This window comes from Thamnophis elegans, unplaced genomic scaffold, assembly GCF_009769535.1.
Source record: "Thamnophis elegans isolate rThaEle1 unplaced genomic scaffold, rThaEle1.pri scaffold_123_arrow_ctg1, whole genome shotgun sequence".
In the NCBI taxonomy this organism is placed as follows: domain Eukaryota; kingdom Metazoa; phylum Chordata; class Lepidosauria; order Squamata; family Colubridae; genus Thamnophis; species Thamnophis elegans.
Window position 1 is genome coordinate 46,827 of NW_022473593.1, and position 18,502 is coordinate 65,328.

An 18,502-nucleotide genomic window follows, 5' to 3' on the forward strand; every position below is an offset into this window, starting at 1 on the left:
TTCTAGTCCAGCCCCCTACTCAAGCAGAATAGCAGAATTGGAAGGAGGAAGAAAAGGAGAAGGAAGAGGAGGATGGGGAGGATGAAGGAGAAGGAACTGAGGGAGAAAATGGAAGAGGAGGAAGACCATGGGCCCCTCAATCCACTCTGCGCTTGGTGGTTTTCTTGCAGACATTTCATTGCCCAAAGTAGCTGACATCCCCCAGCACTGATGATGTCACCTAAAAGGGTCTCGAAACGTCTTCGAGAAATCCACCAAGTTCAGAAAGCACCCAGGACACACACACTGTGAGCTACAAATATTCTCCTCCGCCTCGGCCGCCTCCCGTTTCGAGGGCGCCGTTTGCACCCCAAATGTCCCTGCCGTGACGGCCCCATTACCTGCCCACTCACCTGTTCAAGACCACCACAGCGGCCGAGCCATCCGGGCGGAGGAAGGCGGAGAACTCCAAATCGCAGGAGCTGCTTTTCTGGATCTCGATCCGCTGAGTTCCCTCCGGGAGGAATTTGCTGCGTGGGGAAAGAGGCACCGAAGTGGGACATTCAGCAGGTTCCGGAGAACCGGTAACGGATACTTTTGAGTACTGGCAAATGCCACCCCTGCCTGGCTGGCCCCAGAGTGGGGAGGGAATGGGTGGTGGGCGTGGCCAGGAAAGGCCCCCTGCCACGCCCCCCAAGCCACGCCCATGGAAAACGGCGGCCAAAACCCACCCCTGATATAGAGGTATAGAAATGTAGAAATGGAAGTATATAAACCTAGACGAAGAAACACAGATAGTAGAGAAATAGAGAGTATATCGAATAATTTGTTGTTAGTTGCAAAGTCCTGTCCGACCCTCTGGACCACGTTCCTCCAGGCCTTCCTATCCTCCCCCATCTCCCGGAGTTCATTTAAGCTCAAGCCGGCTGCTTCGGTGACTCCATTCAGCCACTTCCTTCTCTGCCGTCCCCTTCTTCTTCTGCACTCCTTCATTCCCAGCATGAGGCTCTTCTCCAGGGGGTCCTTCTTCCTTCTCATTAGGTGGCCTTTCAGGATCTGGCCTTCTAAAGAGCAGCCAGGGTGGATCTCCTCTAGGACTGACCGATTGGATGGCCTTGCAGTCCAAGGGACTCGCGGGAGATAGATAGATAGATAGATAGATAGATAGATAGATAGATAGATAGATAGATAGATAGATACATAGATACATAGATTGATTGATAGTTGATAGATAATAGATAGATGATTGATAGATAGATAGATAGATAGATAGTTGATAGATAGATGATAGATTGATAGATAGTTGATAGATAGATGATAGATGACAGATTGATAGGTGATAGATTGATAAATAGATGATAGATAGTTGATAGATAATAGATAGATAATTGATTGATAGATAGTTGATAGATAATAGATTGATAGATTGATTGATAGATAGTTGATAGATAATAGATTGATAGATGATTGATAGATAGATAGATATAGATAGATAGATTGATAGATGATAGATAGATGATAGATGATGGATAGATAGATTGATAGGTGATAGATTGATAGATTGATAAATAGATGATAGTTGATAGATGATAGATAGATAGATAGATAGATAGATAGATAGATAGATAGATAGATAGATGGATGATGGATGGGTAGGTAGGTAGGTAGGTGATGGATAGATAGATAGGTGATAGATAATATATAGGTAGGTAGATTAAGTTGATAGATAGGTAGGCAGTCAGACAGACAGATAGATAGAAGAAATCCCCTTCTTCTTCTTTTGCCCTCCATCCTTCCCAGCATGAAGCTCTTCTCCAGGGAGTCCTTCTTCCTTCTCATCAGGTGGCCAAAGCATTTGAGTTTCCTCTTCAGGATCTGGCCTTCTAAAGAGCAGCCAGGGTGGATCTCCTCTAGGACTGACCGGTTGGATGGCCTTGCAGTCCAAGGGACTCAATGCAGGAGTCTTCTTCTCCAGCACCAGAGTTCAAAGGCCTCCGTTCTTTGGCGCTCGGCCTTCCTTATGCTCCAACCTTCACAACCATCCATTGCAAGTGGGAAAAACCACAGCCTTGACCAGACGCCCTTTTGATTGGCAGGGCGGTGCCTCTGTGCTTTTTAGGATGCTGCCTGGATTTGCCGTAGTAATAAATACACAAATAGAAATGCAGAAACGGGAAAAAATAAGAAGCGGAACCGGAGCTCACCTGAAATGGGCCATGTGGTAGAACATAGGCTGTTTGTAAAAGACGTCCTTCTCCTTATCCACAATCACCGGGCTGTCCACGTAGTTTTTGCTCCAGTTGGGGCCCCCTTCCATGTCCAACACGAGATTCCAGTCCGTCCACCCGGTGACGTAATTGTTGAGATTCTGCGGAGAAGGAGAGTCGAAATGACGTCGTCTCTCTGCCCTCCGCTTCTCCCAGCCAACCTGGACACCGACGACGGTCCCCGCCTTACCGTCAAGATGCTGTGGCTGTACTTGCTGCCGCGATCCCAGCCCCCCAGCACCACCCGGGGCTCCCAAAAATAGGAGCCCGTCGAGGCCTCGGTGGAGATGAGGTAATAGTTGGGGAAGAGGTGATGGGTGATGGACAGCGTCAAGTCGATGGGGGCCAAGAAGTCCAGGTACCAGTGGATGCCGATCCCGTTGATGTATTGGGTGGCCTTGGGGTCCTTCAGAACCTGGAGAAATAAGTCGAGATGCGAAGGGTTATTTTCCTGGGGTCGTGCACGACAGGCGGATAGTCGAAACAACATCGTCTCTCTGCCCTCCACTTATCCCAGCCAACCTGGACACTGATGACGGTCCCCGACGATGATGGTTCCCCTTAGGTTGGCTAGCAAGAAATCCCAGAATTTCTGACCGCCTTGATGGGAAGGAAAGTTAGGAAACCACGGGGATTTTTTTGGTGGGGGTGGTGGGGGGTCTCTGGCGGTTTTCTGGCAGGCATTTTGTGACCCAACTAGGTAACATTATCGGGGCTAGAATGGAGGAGGAGACGGAAGAGGAGGAGGAGAAGAAGAAGAAAGAAGAAGAAGAACCACCAACTAGGGAACATTATCAGGGCTAGAATGGAGGAGGAGATAAGAAGGAGGAGGAGGAGGAGGAGGAGGAAGAAGAAGAAGAAGAAGAGATGATGAAGAAGAAGAAGAGATAGGAGGAGGAGGAGGAAGAAGAAAAAAAGAAAGAAAGAAGGAGGAGAGGTGATGGAGGAAGAGAAGGGGAAGAGGAGAGGAAGAGAAAAAGGAAGAAGAAAAGGAAGAGAAAGAAAGAAAGAAAGGGGAGAGGTGATAGAGGAAGAGAAGGAGAAGAGGAAAGGAGCAACAACCACCACCAACTAGGGAACATTATCAGGGCTAGAATGGAGGAGGAGGAAGAGGAGGAAGAAAAAGAACCACCAACTAGGGAACATCATCAGTGCTGGAAAGGAGTGTGATTTGCTCCCTTGTTTACATACAGTAGCTCTGAGGTTGGTTGTTTACTTACAGACGTTTCATGACCAAACTAGGTAACATCATCAGTGCTAGACTCGAAGTGGGGTCTGCTAAGGAGGAGGAGGACTGTGGGATCCTTGGTGCTCTCTGAGCTTGGTTGTTTTTTTGCAGGCATTTCATGACCCAGCTAGGGAACATCATCAGTGCTGGAAGGGAGGGAGTGTGTAGGGGGGAGGAGGAGGAGGAAGAAGAAGAAGAGAGAAGGACTGTGGGGTCCTTGATGCCTTCTGAGTTTGGTTGTTTCCTTGCAGGCGTTTCGTGACCCAACTAGATAACAACATCAATGCTGGAAGGGAGTGGGGTTTGCAGGAGGAAAAGGAGGAGGAGGAAGAAGAGGAAGAGGAAAAGGAGGAGGAGGGAGGAAGACGAAGAAGGAAGAGGAAGAGGAGGAAGAAGAGGAAAAGGAGGAGGAGGAGGAAGAAGAGGAGGAGGAAGTAGAGGAGGAGGAGGGAGGAAGAAGGGGAAGAAAAGGAAGAGGGGGGAGGAAGAAGAGGAAGAAGGAAGAGGAAAGGGAGGAAGAGGAAGAAGGAGGAAAAGAGGAAGAGGAAAAGGAGGAAGAAGAGGAGGGAGGAGGAAGAGGAGTGAGAAGAAGAGGAGGGGGGGAAAGGAAGGGGAGGAGGAGGAGGAGGAAGGAAGAGGAGGAGGAAAAAGAAGAAGAGAAAGAGGAAAAGGAGGAAGAGGAAAAGGAGGAGGAGGGAGGAAGAGGAGTGAGAAGAGGAAGAGGGGAAAAGAGGAAGGGAAGAAGAGGAAAAGGAGGAAGAAGAGGAAAGGAGGAAGAGGAGGAGAGGAAGAGGAAGAAGAGGAAGGGAAGAGTATAAGGAAGAAGAGGAAAAGGAGGAAGAAGAGAAGAGGAAGAAGGTGGAGGAGAGGAAGAGGAGGAGGGAGGAAGAGGAGTGAGAAGAAGAGGAAGAGGGGGAAAAGAGGAGGAAGGGAAAGAGGAAAAGGAGGAAGAAGAGGAAAAGGAAGAAGAGGAAAAGGAGGAGGAACTCCGCTTAAATTCCATCCCTGGGGGTGGCCAGCTTACCACTTCTGCCCAGTAAGGCAACATCACTCTCTGGTCGTCCAGAATGATGAGCTCGATGCCCTTGTAGCTGCTGTTGGCCAAGGCCGGGCCCAGGTCCTCCGCAATAAAATCCCGCTGGTGCTCGGGGGAGAATCCGAGGCATTGGAAAGGGTAGAAGATGATGTCGCCGGCCGTGGGCTCATTGCCGGCCGTTATGGCCCAGAAGGTCAGGTTGTACTTGGCGTATTCGTCCAGGAATCTCGGTTGGCGGAAGAGAAAAGGGGTGGGTGAAATTATTGCGCCGGTCCTTGAGGGGCTGCCCCAAAGAAGAGGGAGTCAAGCTATTCCCCGAGCAACGGATGGAAGCGAACCGAGGAGAGAAGCAACTTCGAACTACGAAGAAATTTCCTGGGCAGACAATGTAACCCGTGGAACAGCTTGCCACTAGAAGTTGTGGGGTACTTTAAGGAGGTTTTAAAGGAGAGATTGGAAGGCCATTTGGGATACAGTCCTCCTGCCCCTTCCTTCCATCCATCCTTTCTTCCTTCCCCGTTACCAGATCTTTAATTTGAAATGTTTCCTTCCTTCTTTTCCCTCTTTCTCCTTCCTCTGCCTTCCTGTCTTCCCTCCTTCCTTATTTCCTTTCACCCTCCCTCTTCTGTCCTGCCTTCCTCCAACTTTCCTTCCTTCTCTCTCATCCCTCTCTCCTCCTATTTCTCCTCCCTTTCTTCCATCTCTTCCTTCTTTTCGCCCTCCTCTTTCTCCTCCCTCTCTTCCATCTCCCTCCCTCTTCTATTTTCCTTCTTATATCCTTTCTACCTCCCTCATTTTCTTCCTTCCTCCAACTTTTCTTCCTCTCTCACTCCCTCTCTCCTCCCTCCCTTTCTTCCATCTCCCTTTCTTCCTCCCTCTTTCTCCTCCCTGCCTCTCTTCCATCTTCCTTACTTTCTCTCCCTCCCTCTCCTCCCTCTATTTCTCCTCCCTCCCTTTCTTCCATCTCTCTCCTGTCCTCTTTCTCCTCCCTGCCTCTCTCCCATCTTCCTTCCTTCCTTCTCTCCCTCTATTCCTCCTCCTCCCTTTCTTCCATCTCTCGCCCTTCCTTCCTCCTTTCTCCTCCCTGCCTCTCTTCCATCTTCCTTCCTTACTTTTCTCCCTCCCTCTCTCCACCCTCTATTCTCCTCCCTCCTTTCTTCCACCTCTCTCACCTTCCTTCCTCTTTCTCTTCACCTGCCTCTCTCCCATCGTCCTTCTTTCCTCTATCCCTCCCTCTTTCTCCTCCCTCCCTTCCATCTTCCTCCCTTCCTGAGCAGGGGGTTTGGACTAGAAGACCTCCAAGGCCCCTTCCAGCTCTACTCCGATCGATTCCCCCAAAGTGTTGTTTTGTGGTCTCAAACTCACACGCACATTACCTGATGAAATAGTTCGCCCAGGTCTTGTGATATCTGTCACCCGGTTGACCCTTCAGGGTACCACGGCCCGTCATGGCGCCGTTGGTTTTCATCCAGACGGGTGAGGTCCAGGGACTGGCGTAGAGCAACAGGGGTCGTGGGGCGACGGCTTGGGCTTGTTGCAAAATCGGGATCTAATGCGCGGGGAGAGAGCGTATCAAACTGAAAAAATAACATTTAACACAGCAGAGCCCTTCAGCCAAACACTTCCGCCTGCGTGGGACCTGATTGGGGTAGATCGTAGGGGGCGATACCGAAACATAATTTGGAATCACGCCAAGATGGGAGTGGTGCGGTGGCCTAGAGGTCAGGCTCTCGACTCACAATTGGCAGGCTGCGAGTTCGAATCTAGAGGCAGCTATTTCTCCCTCTCTCTCTCGGGCAGGTTGAGAATATATCTGATGAATATAATTGCTAACAGAAGCTGTTAGGAGAGGAGGACCAGCGGAGGACAAGGAGCCAACTCGGGAAGCAAGGCATATGCGGATGCTGGCTGGGGAATCAATAGAAGGAGTGGGTGTCGTAGGGAGACAACAGTTCGTCTTCTGAAGATTTTGTTCAATGGTGTTTCGCCTTTCGGCTGGGAGCCCACGGCCTTGTGAGAAACTGATAAAGTCTGTTACTGCAGTTAACTCTTTGAAGGACTAATGCCTGGACTTTTTGGTGTGTGTGAATGCCATTCATTGACAGGAGATAAATAAAAAGGGGAATTTTGGGGACACGGAGCCCATTTCTTGTTTCTGCTACGCTGGGTCAAAACCACAGGTGGGTTCCTGCCAGTTCTAACCTCTTCTATAGAGAGGTTCCACAAATGTACCGTGCCATTTAGACCCGGTTCCAGCTCCCTCCCCCCCCACCCGTCCACACATCATCAAGATGGAGAGCGAGAAGAGGAATTCTGGGAGTTGAAGTCCACAAGTCTTAAAGCTGTCAAGTTTGAACACCCGCCGGGTTTTTTTCTAAAGGGTTAGGGGTGCAAGGGTCTTGTAACTTGACAGCTTTAAAACTTGCACACTTCAATGCCAGTGTTTCTGAGCCAATATGACTGGAGGAGGAATTCTGGGAGATGAAGTCCGCAAGTCTTAAAGCTGTCAAATTTGAACACTCCTGGGTTTTTTTTTCCTAAAGGGTTAGGGGTGCAAGGGTCTTGTAATTGACAGCTTTAAGACTTGCCTGCTTCAATGCCAGAGTTCCTGAGCCAACATTTTGGTTGCTAAGCAAGAGCGTTGTTAAGTGAGTTTCACCACATTTTACAAGTTGGCCATGCCCACCCGGTCACCTGGCTGGCAAGCCACTTCCACTCGGTCACATGGCCAGCAAGCCACTCCCACCCGGTCACATGACTGGCAAGACACTCCCACCGGGTCACATGGCCAGCAAGCCACTCCCACAAAGCAGGCCACGCCTACAGAAGAGGTTCTAAAAAAATTTGAAGCCCACCACTGGGACTCAAAGACAAGACAAAACCCGGACTGCGAGCATCTCGATATTCTTATTTTTTTCTCTGGCGACGGTCCGTGACCCACCTTCATTTTGACGTCTTCGTCCGTCAGGCTGAAGTTCTTCAGCTCGAAATCGTTCTCCACGTCGGCGTAAGTGTACAGCCTGACGGAGAAGTCGCAGCTCGCCATGGGCACCCGGATCAGGGTATACTCAATGCCTGCGTTAAAACAACAACAACAGAGGATTTGGAAATTGGGGGTGGGGGGGCTTTAAGCCCCCAAATGGCTGAATTCCCCCTCGTCAGCCAAGCTAGACCCCCCCAGAGGGAGGGAGGATGGGAGCTGTAGTCCGTGCAGCAGAGGAGGGGAATACGAGGGAAGGATTCGGTGATTCGCGTGGAGAAAAAGCAAGATTTTACACCCGGGCAGAAAAACCTCAAAGGTTCTATTCTATTCTTTATTCCAATTCTACTCTACTCTATTCTGTTCTTTATTCCAATTCTACTCTATTATGTTCTATTCTATGCTTTATTCCAATTCTATTCTCTTCTATTCTTTATTCCAATTCTATTCTATTCTATTCTCTTCTATTCTTTATTCCAATTCTACTCTATTCTATTCTTTATTCCATCTATTCTATTCTATATTCCATATTCTATTCTATTCTATTCTATTCTATTCTATTCTGTTCTATTCTTTATTCCATATTCTATTCTACTCTATTCTATTCTTTATTCCATATTCCATTCTGTTCTATTCTTTATTCCATATTCTACTCTATTCTATTCTATACTCCATATTCCATTCTATTCTATTCTATTCTATTCTATTCTATTCTTTATTCCATACTCTGTTCTGTTCTATTCTATTCTTTATTCCAATTCTACTCTATTCTATTCTTTATTCCAATTCTACTCTATTCTGTTCTGTTCTATTCTTTATTCCAATTCTATTCTATTCTGTTCTATTTTTATTCCAATTCTACTCTATTCTATTCTTTATTCCAGTGGTGCGGTGGCCTTTATTCCAATTCTATTCTATGCTTTATTCCAATTCTATTCTATTCCATGCTTTATTCCAATTCTATTCTATTCTTATTTCCTATTCTATATTCTATTCTTTATTCCAATTCTATTCTATTGTATTCTTATTTCCTATTCTATATTCAATTCTATTCTTTTCTATTCTATTCTTTATTCCAATTCTACTCTATTCTATTATGATTGATTGATTTCAGCACCTTGGACAACGCCTCTACATTCAGCCAATAGGGACTTGGCTTGGCTTTCAGGACCATGGCCAGCAACCTTCTACAGGTAGTCCTTGATTTACAACTTCCATTTAGTGACCGTTCAACATTACTACGGCACTGGGGGGGGGAAGCACCTTAGACGTAAGTCCCAACAAAAAAAAAAAGATTGTCAGTTCACTTTAACTGTCTTGCTTGGCAATAGATAACCCACGGTGGTCATAAATGGAGGACTCAGCTGTAGACTTGGTGTCTCGACGACGCCCAGGCGAAAAAGGGACAACGTGCTGGGAATTGTCAGCCACACCAAGAAACTCCCTTTGGGTGCTGTCCTGCCCACACGGAATGCTTAAATGGCATTATTTAAACTGGGGTTATGCAAGGAATTGCTGAATCCACGGTGGGAATGCATAATAAAAATAAACAAACCCTGGCTATTCCATTTGATGTTGTACTCATGGTAAGACGGGTGGCCCACACTTGTGGCCTGCCGGCAGAGCTGGCAGCCAATTCAGAGAGTGAGGAGGGTTGGGGAGGAACCTGGGCCAGTCCTGGAGTCTGGGGAAGGCTCGGAGGAGGGCTCTGTGTCGGAGGCAGAGAGGGGGCCAGGGCCGTCCGACAGTTCTCAGCTGCCTTCGGAGTCAGACATCAGTGAGACAGAAGAACAGCTGGAGCCTGTTCCCAGTGTCCGCATGTGCAGAGTTGCGGGAGGAAGGGAAGAGCTAAAGAACAGGGGTCGACTTGGGAGGAAGGCCACAGGGGGACGGTGAATGGCCCCTCCCAGAGGGAATAAAAGAGGAGCGACAGGGGAGTGGAGTTTGCAGGAGGCCGTTAGTTCTCTTCATTGGTTCGTGACTCTCTTCTCTCTCTCTTTCTCCTTCTCTCCCTCCTCCTCTCTCTCTCTCTCCCTCTCTCTCTCTCCCTCGCCCCCTCTCTCTTTCTCTCCCTCCCATCCTCTCCGTCCCCCCCCCCCTCTCTCACACGAACACAAACACAGACCACAATCCACAGGAAACACTTCCAGAGGAAATAAAAGAGGAGAGAAAGAGGAGTGGGCTTTTACAGGAAACAATTTGTTGGTTCATTCATTCATTCCTTTCAGGAGTGTGAAGATCTGTCCGGGAATCTCAGAGACTCTGTGCCCTGTGAATCTTGCCTTCTGCAGCCCCGCATTTGGGAAAATATCGACATGCCAGCTTTCCAAGACAGATAAGGTCTGTGGCCAGAAATACTCCTTTGAAAGACTGTTTGCTTGGCTGAATGCGAATGAGAGGAATTCACATTCATTTAATAAAAGGGGTTTTCCTCGGGACCAGGACTCTGCTTACCCCCCAAAATGAATTAATAAATATATACGCGAGTCGATAAAATTGACCTTCGCTGGAGAAATAAGATTTGAGCAGGTTTCTCTGAGTTTTGGGCGACAAATTCAGGATATTGATAGCCGCCGAATCCGTCAGGGCCCCTCCGAAGCCTTTGATCTTTTGATACTTCTGCGACGTCTTCAGTTTCAAAACCAGATTATCTAGTCGAAGGAAGGAAAGGAGAGGTAGGGATTTTTTTCAAAAACAAAACAAAATCACCACCACCCAGTTTTATAAAGGATGGCTCTTACTGTTCTCTCGAACGCCCACCTGATTGGCAAACGTTGCCACCTTCGCCTAACAGGCTGGACTTGTTTAGCGAATGGCTTGTGGATTCTGTGTTGGCACCCACGCGCCATTCCTTCGCTCCAGATTCAAACCGGATTATAAAACCAGACTGGTCTAGCATCTGGTGGAGGTGGTTACAAGCCGATTTGAGTAGTGAGGGGGGGGGGTGGCTCAATACTTTCATAAATCAATCAACTGGTGGGTGGGATTCTCTCTATTAAGGAATATGTAGGAGATTTGTTGGGTATGAAAAGTTTTCCAAACTTTTCAATCTTGGCCCAAAGTTCACCCAACTGGATTTCTGGTCTAAGGCCGGAACTAGAACTCCCAGTCTCCTGGTGATTGGCCCAAAGTCACCCAGCCGGCTTTCATGGCTAAGGTGGGACTAGAACTCCCAATTTCCTGGTGATTGGCCCAAAGTCACCCAGCTGGCTTTCATGCCTAAGGTGGGACTAGAACTCCCAGTCTCCTGGTGATTGGCCCAAAGTCACCCAGCTGGCTTTTGTCCCTAAGGTGGGACTAGAACTCCCAGTCTCTTGGTGATCGGCCCAAAGTCACCCAGCTGGCTTTCATGCCTAAGGCGGGACTAGAACTCCCACTCTCCTGGTGATTGGCCCAAAGTCACCCAGCTGGCTTTCATGGCTAAGGTGGGACTACAACTCACAGTCTCCTGGTTTCAAGCCTGATGCCTTAATCACTAGACCAAATTAGCCCTCAGTCGAGAACTGGGCATTGAGACATCCAGGCCTACCTCGCAGGGTTCTTATGGGGATAAAAGGAAGGGAAAGCCTACTAGATGTCATGTTGTCCTGGATTCTTTGGGGTAAAAGCATACTTGGGGATCTAATCCAGCCTCACCGTTCTCGGAAGGATTATCCACCAGGAGGCCCTCGCTGCGCTCCACACGGCGTCCGGCTTTATTGCTTTCGTACTTCACATAAGACCCCGATTCAGGGAGAGTGAGGGGCTCCAAAGTATCACAATAATCAGCCCCGCATTCACACACCAAGGAGCCATGCCCAAAATTTCTGGGAGAACATGGGCGTCCACCTGTGCAGAAGAAAGAAGAAGAACGGAAAAGAAAAGGAAGGAAGGAAAGAGAAGAAAGGAAGAAAGAATAGGAAGAGAAAGAAGAAGAAAAAGAAGAGAAGGAAGGAAGGAAAGATAAGAAAGGAAGGAAGGAAGAATAGGAAGAGAAAGAAGAAGAAAGAAAAAGAAAAGGAAGGAAGGAAAGAGAAGAAAGGAAGGAAGAATAGGAAGAGAAAGAAGAAAAAAAAGAAGAGAAGGAAGGAAGGAAGGAGAAGAAAGGAAGGAAGAATAGGAAGAGAAAGAAGAAGAAAAAGAAGAGGAAGAAGGAAAGAAGGAAGGAAGGGATGGGCAGCAAGGAAAGATGGAAGAAAAGGAAAAGGAAGAGGAAGAAGAAGGAAGGAAGGAAACAAAGAAAAAAGGAAGGAAAGAGAAGGAAGGAAAAAAGGAAGAAAGGAAGAAAAGGAAGAGAAAGAAGAAGGAAAGAAGGAAGGAAAAGGGAAGGAAAGGATGGGCAGGAAGGTAAGATGGAAGAAAGGAAGAGAAAAGGAAGGGAATTGGAGGGGAAGGAGGGAGAAGGAAGGAAGAAAAGGAAGAGAAAGAAGAAGAAAGGGAAGAGAAAGAAAAAAGAAAAAGGAAGAGAGGAAGGAAGGAAGAGAAAGAAAGAAATTGACTTGATAAAGGTGCAGGAAACCAGTCTTTATATTTTCTTGCACATTTTCTTCTGTTTTTCTGCTCCATTCTCAAGATGCCAAGCAGAACTAGAACTCCCTGTCTCCTGGTGATTGGCCCAAAGTCACCTAGTCGGTGTTCATGCCTAAGGAGACACTAGAACTCCCCGTCTCCTGGTTATTGGCCCAAAGTTTGCCCAGCCAATTTTTCTCCCTAAGTCGAGACTAGAACTCAGAGCCTCATAGTGATTGGCCCCAAATCACCCAACCAGCTTCCATAGTGCCTAGGGTAGGGCTTAAACTCCCCGGCGCCTGGCTCCTAAACCTTCATCCCTAGAACTAGACAGTGTTCATTTATTACCTTGCCCCTGCAGGAGCGTTAGCCAGGAAGTTCTCTAGAAGACAGTTAGACTGCTTCTAAACATGGAGGCTCTCTTCCAGATTACTTAATCTCAGTCATTTGCAAAACCGAATATTTAGTTGTAATCCCAGCTTTAAGGCACATTTTGCAAGGGAAGGAATTGTGCAAGGCAACACACGGGGCTTGTCGACACTTGCTGACGCTTGATTTTACACACTTACCCGTCGGGGAGCAGCTCAGCTGGAGTAGCCACAAAGAGACAAAGAAAATCTGAAGGCCCCCACGAGACATCGCTGCGAATCCCAGGACTTCTCGGGGAGATAACAGCCGGGTGTTTCAAAGCAAAAACCTGTCGGGAAGATGAGACGTTCATTTATATTTCATTTTACGACGAGAAATTTGCACAGACACCTCTCTTAAATACCCTCCCTGCAGCACCTTCTCGGGGCAGCAAGACCCCCCCCCAAATCCCAAAAATTTAAAAAAAACCTCCAACCCCCCCCACCCCAACGTAAAAATAAATTTTAATGGTAACATTGAAAAGAGAATAGAACTCCGCTCTGGCAACAGGAGTGGCATCCGGCCATTAAAAACCACTCTGCTAAGATCCATTCAGTTGCCCAGACTCCACCCCCGCAAGGGATTATTATGGGGTCATTCAGTGAAGATGATGATGATTGAAAGAAATACAATTAACACACTGTATGGGACAGTGGTTTTATCCACGGGGAGGGTCCATTTTAGGACCAAGCCAGACCCCCCCCCCCTTCCAAAAAAAAAAAAAAAACAGGTAGGTTTTGGGGTTTTTTGGAAATCTTCAGCAGTTCTCTCAATTATGATCAATTTGGAGAGAAATTCAAGATGCTAGCCCTCTTTGAGCGATATTGAGTTCCAGAAATCAGCAGTTAAATCTAATCTTACTTATTCAGACACAGCAAGGTTTTTTTCCAAATGGGGAGGAAAAAAAATCGAATCTGGGACAATAGCTTTCCCCCTAAAGATGAAATAAGAGGCTAGTCCTCAAGATCCCAAGCCAAAGAAGGACCCTTCGCTCTCTCTAGATTCCCGGCAAGGCGGACCGTTTCCCCCCAGCTCTCCTGAAAGCATCAAGCCTGGCCTGGCCAGCCGCAGCAAAGAGCAGGTGCTCTCTCATGAGTCCCTTGAGATTCAAAGTTTCTAGTCCTCATGGATAAGGAGGGGAAAGGAGGTGAGGAAGATAAAAGAAAACCCGGAAGCCATTGGCTTAATTTCTTCAATTAAGCAGCTAATATTGTAAAGAAGATTTTAATAGTTTAATTTAGAGCATTAATTGCTTTTTGGAACATCGCCTGCAGATGCTAGCTTAAAAGTAACAGAGGAGAGGGAGATTCAAAAATGGGGAGAGGGAAATTTGCACACACAAACCTCTCTCCGGCACACTCACCTCTCTCGCCCCAGCTCCGAAAAAGTGGTCTTCTGCCCAGAAGATCGTCCGCAGCTGATGTGTTGAATGTGTGTCTCTCTCTGTCTCCACACCACAGGCAACATCTGCCACGGCAGGCTGGTTGAGCAGGAAAATCTCTTTTTTCCCCCTTCGGGGTTGAATGCCTGATTTCCCTGGGAATCAGCGTCTGGATGTTGCAAGCGTTGGAGGGTGGCGTGGTCACACCCAAGGTGGAGAAGCAAAAGAGCCATCCAGATGGTCCAGAGAGACAGAGAGTTAGAGAGAGACAGAGACAAAGACAGAAACAGAGTTAGAGAGAGACAGAGACAGAAAGACAGACAAAGAGAGAGAGAGAGACAGAGAGAGAGGCAGTTAGAGACTGACAGAGAGAGAGAGAGACAGACAGAGAAAGAGACAGACAGAGAGAGACAGTTAGAGACTGACAGAGAGAGAGAGAGACAGAGAGAGAGAGAGAAAGAGAGAGAAAGAGAAAGAGACAGAGAGAGACACAGAGAGAGACAGTTAGAGACTGACAGAGAGAGAGACAGAGAGAGAGAGACAGAGATAGAGACAGAGAGAGAGGCAGTTAGAGACTGACAGAGAGAGAGAGAGACAGAGAGAGAGAAAGAGACAGGCAGAGAGAGAGAGAGCATTAGAGAGACAGAGACAGAGAGATAGAGAGAGAAAGAGAGAGACAGAGAAAGAGACAAAGAGAGACAGTTAGAGATTGACAGAAAGAGAGAGTTAGAGAGAGAGATAAAGAGAGACAGAGACAAAGAGAGAGAGAGAGACAAAGAGAGAGATAAAGAGAGAGAGACAGAGAAAGAGAGAGACAGAGAGACAAAGAGAGAAAGAGAGAGACAGAGAAAGAGACACACAGAGAGAGACAGTTAGAGACTGACAGAGAGAGAGAGACAGAGAGAGAAAGAGAGAGACAGAGATAGAGAGAGAGAGAGAGACAAAGAGACAAAGAGATTGACAGAGAGAGAGAGAGTTAGAGAGAGAGAGAGAGTTAGAGAGAGAGATAAAGAGAGAGAGACAGAGACAAAGAGAGAGATAAAGAGAGAGAGAGAGAGAGAGAGAGAGAGAGAGAGAGAGACAGAGAGAGACGCTCCAAGTTTTATGCAAAGCAATTTCCAAATGTTTGGAGATGTGTTTGCAATTCAAAATAGATAAGATCTCTGTGGGAAGGAAGGGATGGCATAATCAGGGCTGCTCCGGCCAACATCATTCCCGTTAACATAAAAAGTAAGTTTCTAGTCCCTCTGGATGAAGAAACAACAGAAGGGGAGACGAAGGGTCGCGGCGGGAATTCTCCCGAAGGTCTTTTATTTTCTTCTTCTTTCTTCTTTATATATATCATTTATCATTCATTCATTCATTCATTCATTCATTCATATTTTTATCTATATATAAAAGACTGCATTTATGTATGTATGTATGTATGTATGTATGTATGTATGTATGTATGTATGTATGTATGTATGTATGTATATTTGTTCCAGCATAACTCTGGAGTGTCTTGAGCAATTTCAACCAAACTTGGTACACAGATGACTTACACTCTGGAAACAAATACTGGGGAGGGGGTGTGTGACACCCCTGGGGTCTGTGTGTGGGTCTCTGTGTGTGTGTGTTCCAGCACAACTCTGGAATGCCTGGCCCGTTAAGGAGAGTAACTGCAGCATCCTAGAATCGCAATTGTTTGTGATGTCATGGGAGGGAGAGCCTGGGCCATTAAGGAGAGCGAGTGCGGCGTCCTAGAGCGGCAATTGTTTGTGATGTCATGGGAGGGAGAGCCTGGCCCGTTAAGGAAAGCAAGTGCGGCGTCCTAGAGTGGCAATTGTTTGCAATCTCAGTTCCTCTGGAAAGCCAGCCGTGACATTCGCCCTCCAGTGGACCAATGGGGAAGCGCCAGATGGATTTGGGGCAATGGGCCAGGATTGTGGACAGGGCGGGAAAGAGGAGCACGTGGGACGGGGGGAGAGGGAGAGGGCAGGGATGATGGGCATGGGAGTAGGGGGAAAAAAGGCCCCCTCTCCACAGCTCCCCGTCAAACCAACGCTTTGACGTCTATGAATGCTGATTCATCAGCTAGTTTAGAAAATAAAAACATTTTGCAGATTTCTCCGGGCGGGGTTGAATGTGAAAGTGAAGCGTGGATTCGAGACGCTTGCGAAATCGTCCCGCGGAGGTTGTGCGTCTTTTGCAATTCTTCCCCATGACGCAGACAGTAATAATAATAATAATAAAAAATTCAGCTGCGTCGGCTTGTATGCATCCCTTTCATTTCCTTCCCCGAATGGCGCCATCCCAAAATTTAGCTGCGCCTTCTTCAATTGGCTTCCCGTCCAGCTGGTCAGGTTCGAAGTTACGACGAAAGGGACGGGTCGGTCCTCGCCATCACGACCGTGGCAGCCTGCGAGGCAATCAAAAGAGGTGGGGGGGGCGGCGCTTGGCTAATCGGCGTGCATTGATGAGGGTCGCGGCATTCCGCTTTTGGAATCATGAGGACTAGAAACTTAAACTGGGGTTCGTTTGGTTTTTTTCCTATCTCCATTTCTGGTTTTTTTTTTAAAGGCCTCTCCAGATAATGATGGGAAAACCTCCGGATTTCTCCCCCCACCCCCACCCTGTCCCGGCCAGGATAATATCCTTTCCCTGGTTGCAAAAATTATCCAGGTACCTGTTATTATTTTTTTCTTTAACCTGGTTTGGCGAAGCGAAAGGCACAAAGGGAAACTGTGGGGGCGAATTGAAAAGTTGGGGCATGGTTTGGCAACCGTAATTAGAAAAACGAAAGGCCCAGGTACAGTATAGGTGGTACTTTACTCCATAGTAGTAACTACGAGAGGGATCTTGGAGTCCTAGTGGAGAACCATTTAAATAGGAGCCAGCCATGGGCAGCAGCTGCCAAAAAAGCCAACACAGTTCTAGGCTACATAAACAGAGGGATGGAATCAAGATCACGTGAAGGGTTGATACCACTTTAAAAGGCCTTGGGAAGGCCACACTTGGAATATTTGCATTCAGTTTTGGTTGCCACGATATAGAAAAGATGGGGTGACTCTAAAAGAGTGCAGAGAAGAGCAACAAAGAGGATTAGGGGACTGGAGGCTAAAACATATGAAGAACGGTTGCAGGAACTGGGTATATCTAGTTTAATGAAAAGAAGGACCAAGGGAGACAGGATAGCAGTCTTCCAATATCTCAGGGGCTGCCCCAAAGAAGAGGGAGTCAAGCTGTTCTCCAAAGCACCTGAGGGCAGAGGACAAGAAGCAATGGGTGGAAACTAATCAAGGAGAGAAGCAACTTAGAACCAAGGAGAAATTGCCTGATTGTGAGAACAATTAACCTGTGGAACAGAATTTGCCTCCAGAAGTTGTGAATGTTCCACCACTGGAAGTTTTTAAGAAGACGTTGGATAGCCATTTGTCTAAAGTGGTGTAGGGTTTCCTGCCTAAGCAGGGGGTTGGACTAGAAGACCTCAAAGATCCTTCCAATGCTTTCATTCTGTTATCCTTCCTTCCTTCCTTCCTTCCTTCCTTCCTTCCTTCCTTCCTTCCTTCCTTCCTCCTCACTTTTAAGAAGCAACTGATCATTTGTCTGAAATGCCAGCGGGTTTCCTGCCTAAGTAGGGGGTTGGACTAGAAGACCTCTAAGGTCCCTTCCAACTCTGTTCATTCTAAACTTCTTAAGAATTTCATATTGAATTTGAAAAAAAAAAGAATTTTTAAAAGTGGTTAAATTCCAAGGACATTTTGTACATGTGGACTAGCAACCTTGTGAAATGTTGCCTGTTCTTCAGTCTCCAAGCGCCCCCTGCAGACCAAAGAATATAGCCATGCTTGTTTCGCTTTTCATGTCTTCAAAGAGTCGTATCCTGGTTCTTGGTTTGACTGTGTGTGTCTGTTTGTGTGTCTGTGTGTGTGTGTGTGTGTGTGTGTTGTTCGGATGCATTGCTACTGGCATCACTGCCACTTCGGCGCGACAAAAATGTTGTTTGTGCGTGCACCTTTTCAGCTGAAAAGGTCTGCGCATTAACGTTAGAAAAGGAAAGAAAATTAAATTTTTGCAATGAAGATTGTTACGGCCGGCCAAATTACTACCTAACTCGTCCGAACCTACCTCTGGTGTGTGTGTGTGTGTGTGCGCGCGCGCGTGCACGCGCCAGCTCGATGTCACCCACATCAAGGGCATCTGTGGCAGCCCAAGTCCTCTCCTGGAGCCACATCTGGAATACTGCATCCTGTTTCGGGTTACCAGATTGCAAAAAAGATGTTGAGACTGCGGGGGAAAAAATGCAGAGAAGAGCAACCAAGATGATTAAAGGTCTGGAGACTAAAAACATACGAAGGGTTTGCGTTAGGCTAGAAAAAATAAGGAGTAAGGGGGGGGGGACACGATAGCAGTATTTCCGTATTTTGGGGGGCGGCCACAAAGAAGAGGGGAGGGTCAACTTATTTTCCAAAGCCCCAGAACGGAGGACGAGAAGCAATGGATGGAAACCAATCAAGGAGAGAAGCAACTTGGAATTAAGTAGAAACTTCCTAATGGTGAGGACAATCAAACAGTGGAACAGCGTGCCACCAGAAGTTGTGGATACCCCATCACTGGAGGCTTTTTTGAAGCTGTTTTCAACCCATTTTTGAAGCTTTTTCAACCCAATTTTGAAGCTTTTTCAACCCATTTTTGAAACTTTTTTCAGCCCAATTTTGAAGCTTTTTTCAGCCTGTTTCTGAGGCTTTTTTCG

The 18,502-nt window shown here is 47.2% G+C and overlaps 1 protein-coding gene across 1 annotated transcript in view; it reads right to left on the reverse strand.

The window, feature by feature from the left end:
- Window positions 1-11,346, reverse strand: part of LOC116523244 (lysosomal acid glucosylceramidase-like) — a gene marked incomplete at its 5' end in the record, with an annotated part of 12,703 nt that extends 1,357 nt beyond the window's left edge. Inside the window, 8 exon segments of the mRNA XM_032238336.1 lie at window positions 393-509; window positions 2,184-2,347; window positions 2,437-2,661; window positions 4,499-4,736; window positions 5,887-6,059; window positions 7,452-7,585; window positions 9,992-10,141; window positions 11,127-11,346. Of these exon segments, the coding sequence (XP_032094227.1) occupies window positions 393-509; window positions 2,184-2,347; window positions 2,437-2,661; window positions 4,499-4,736; window positions 5,887-6,059; window positions 7,452-7,585; window positions 9,992-10,141; window positions 11,127-11,346 (1,421 nt within the window).
- Between the last annotated feature and the right edge of the window lie 7,156 nt (window positions 11,347-18,502).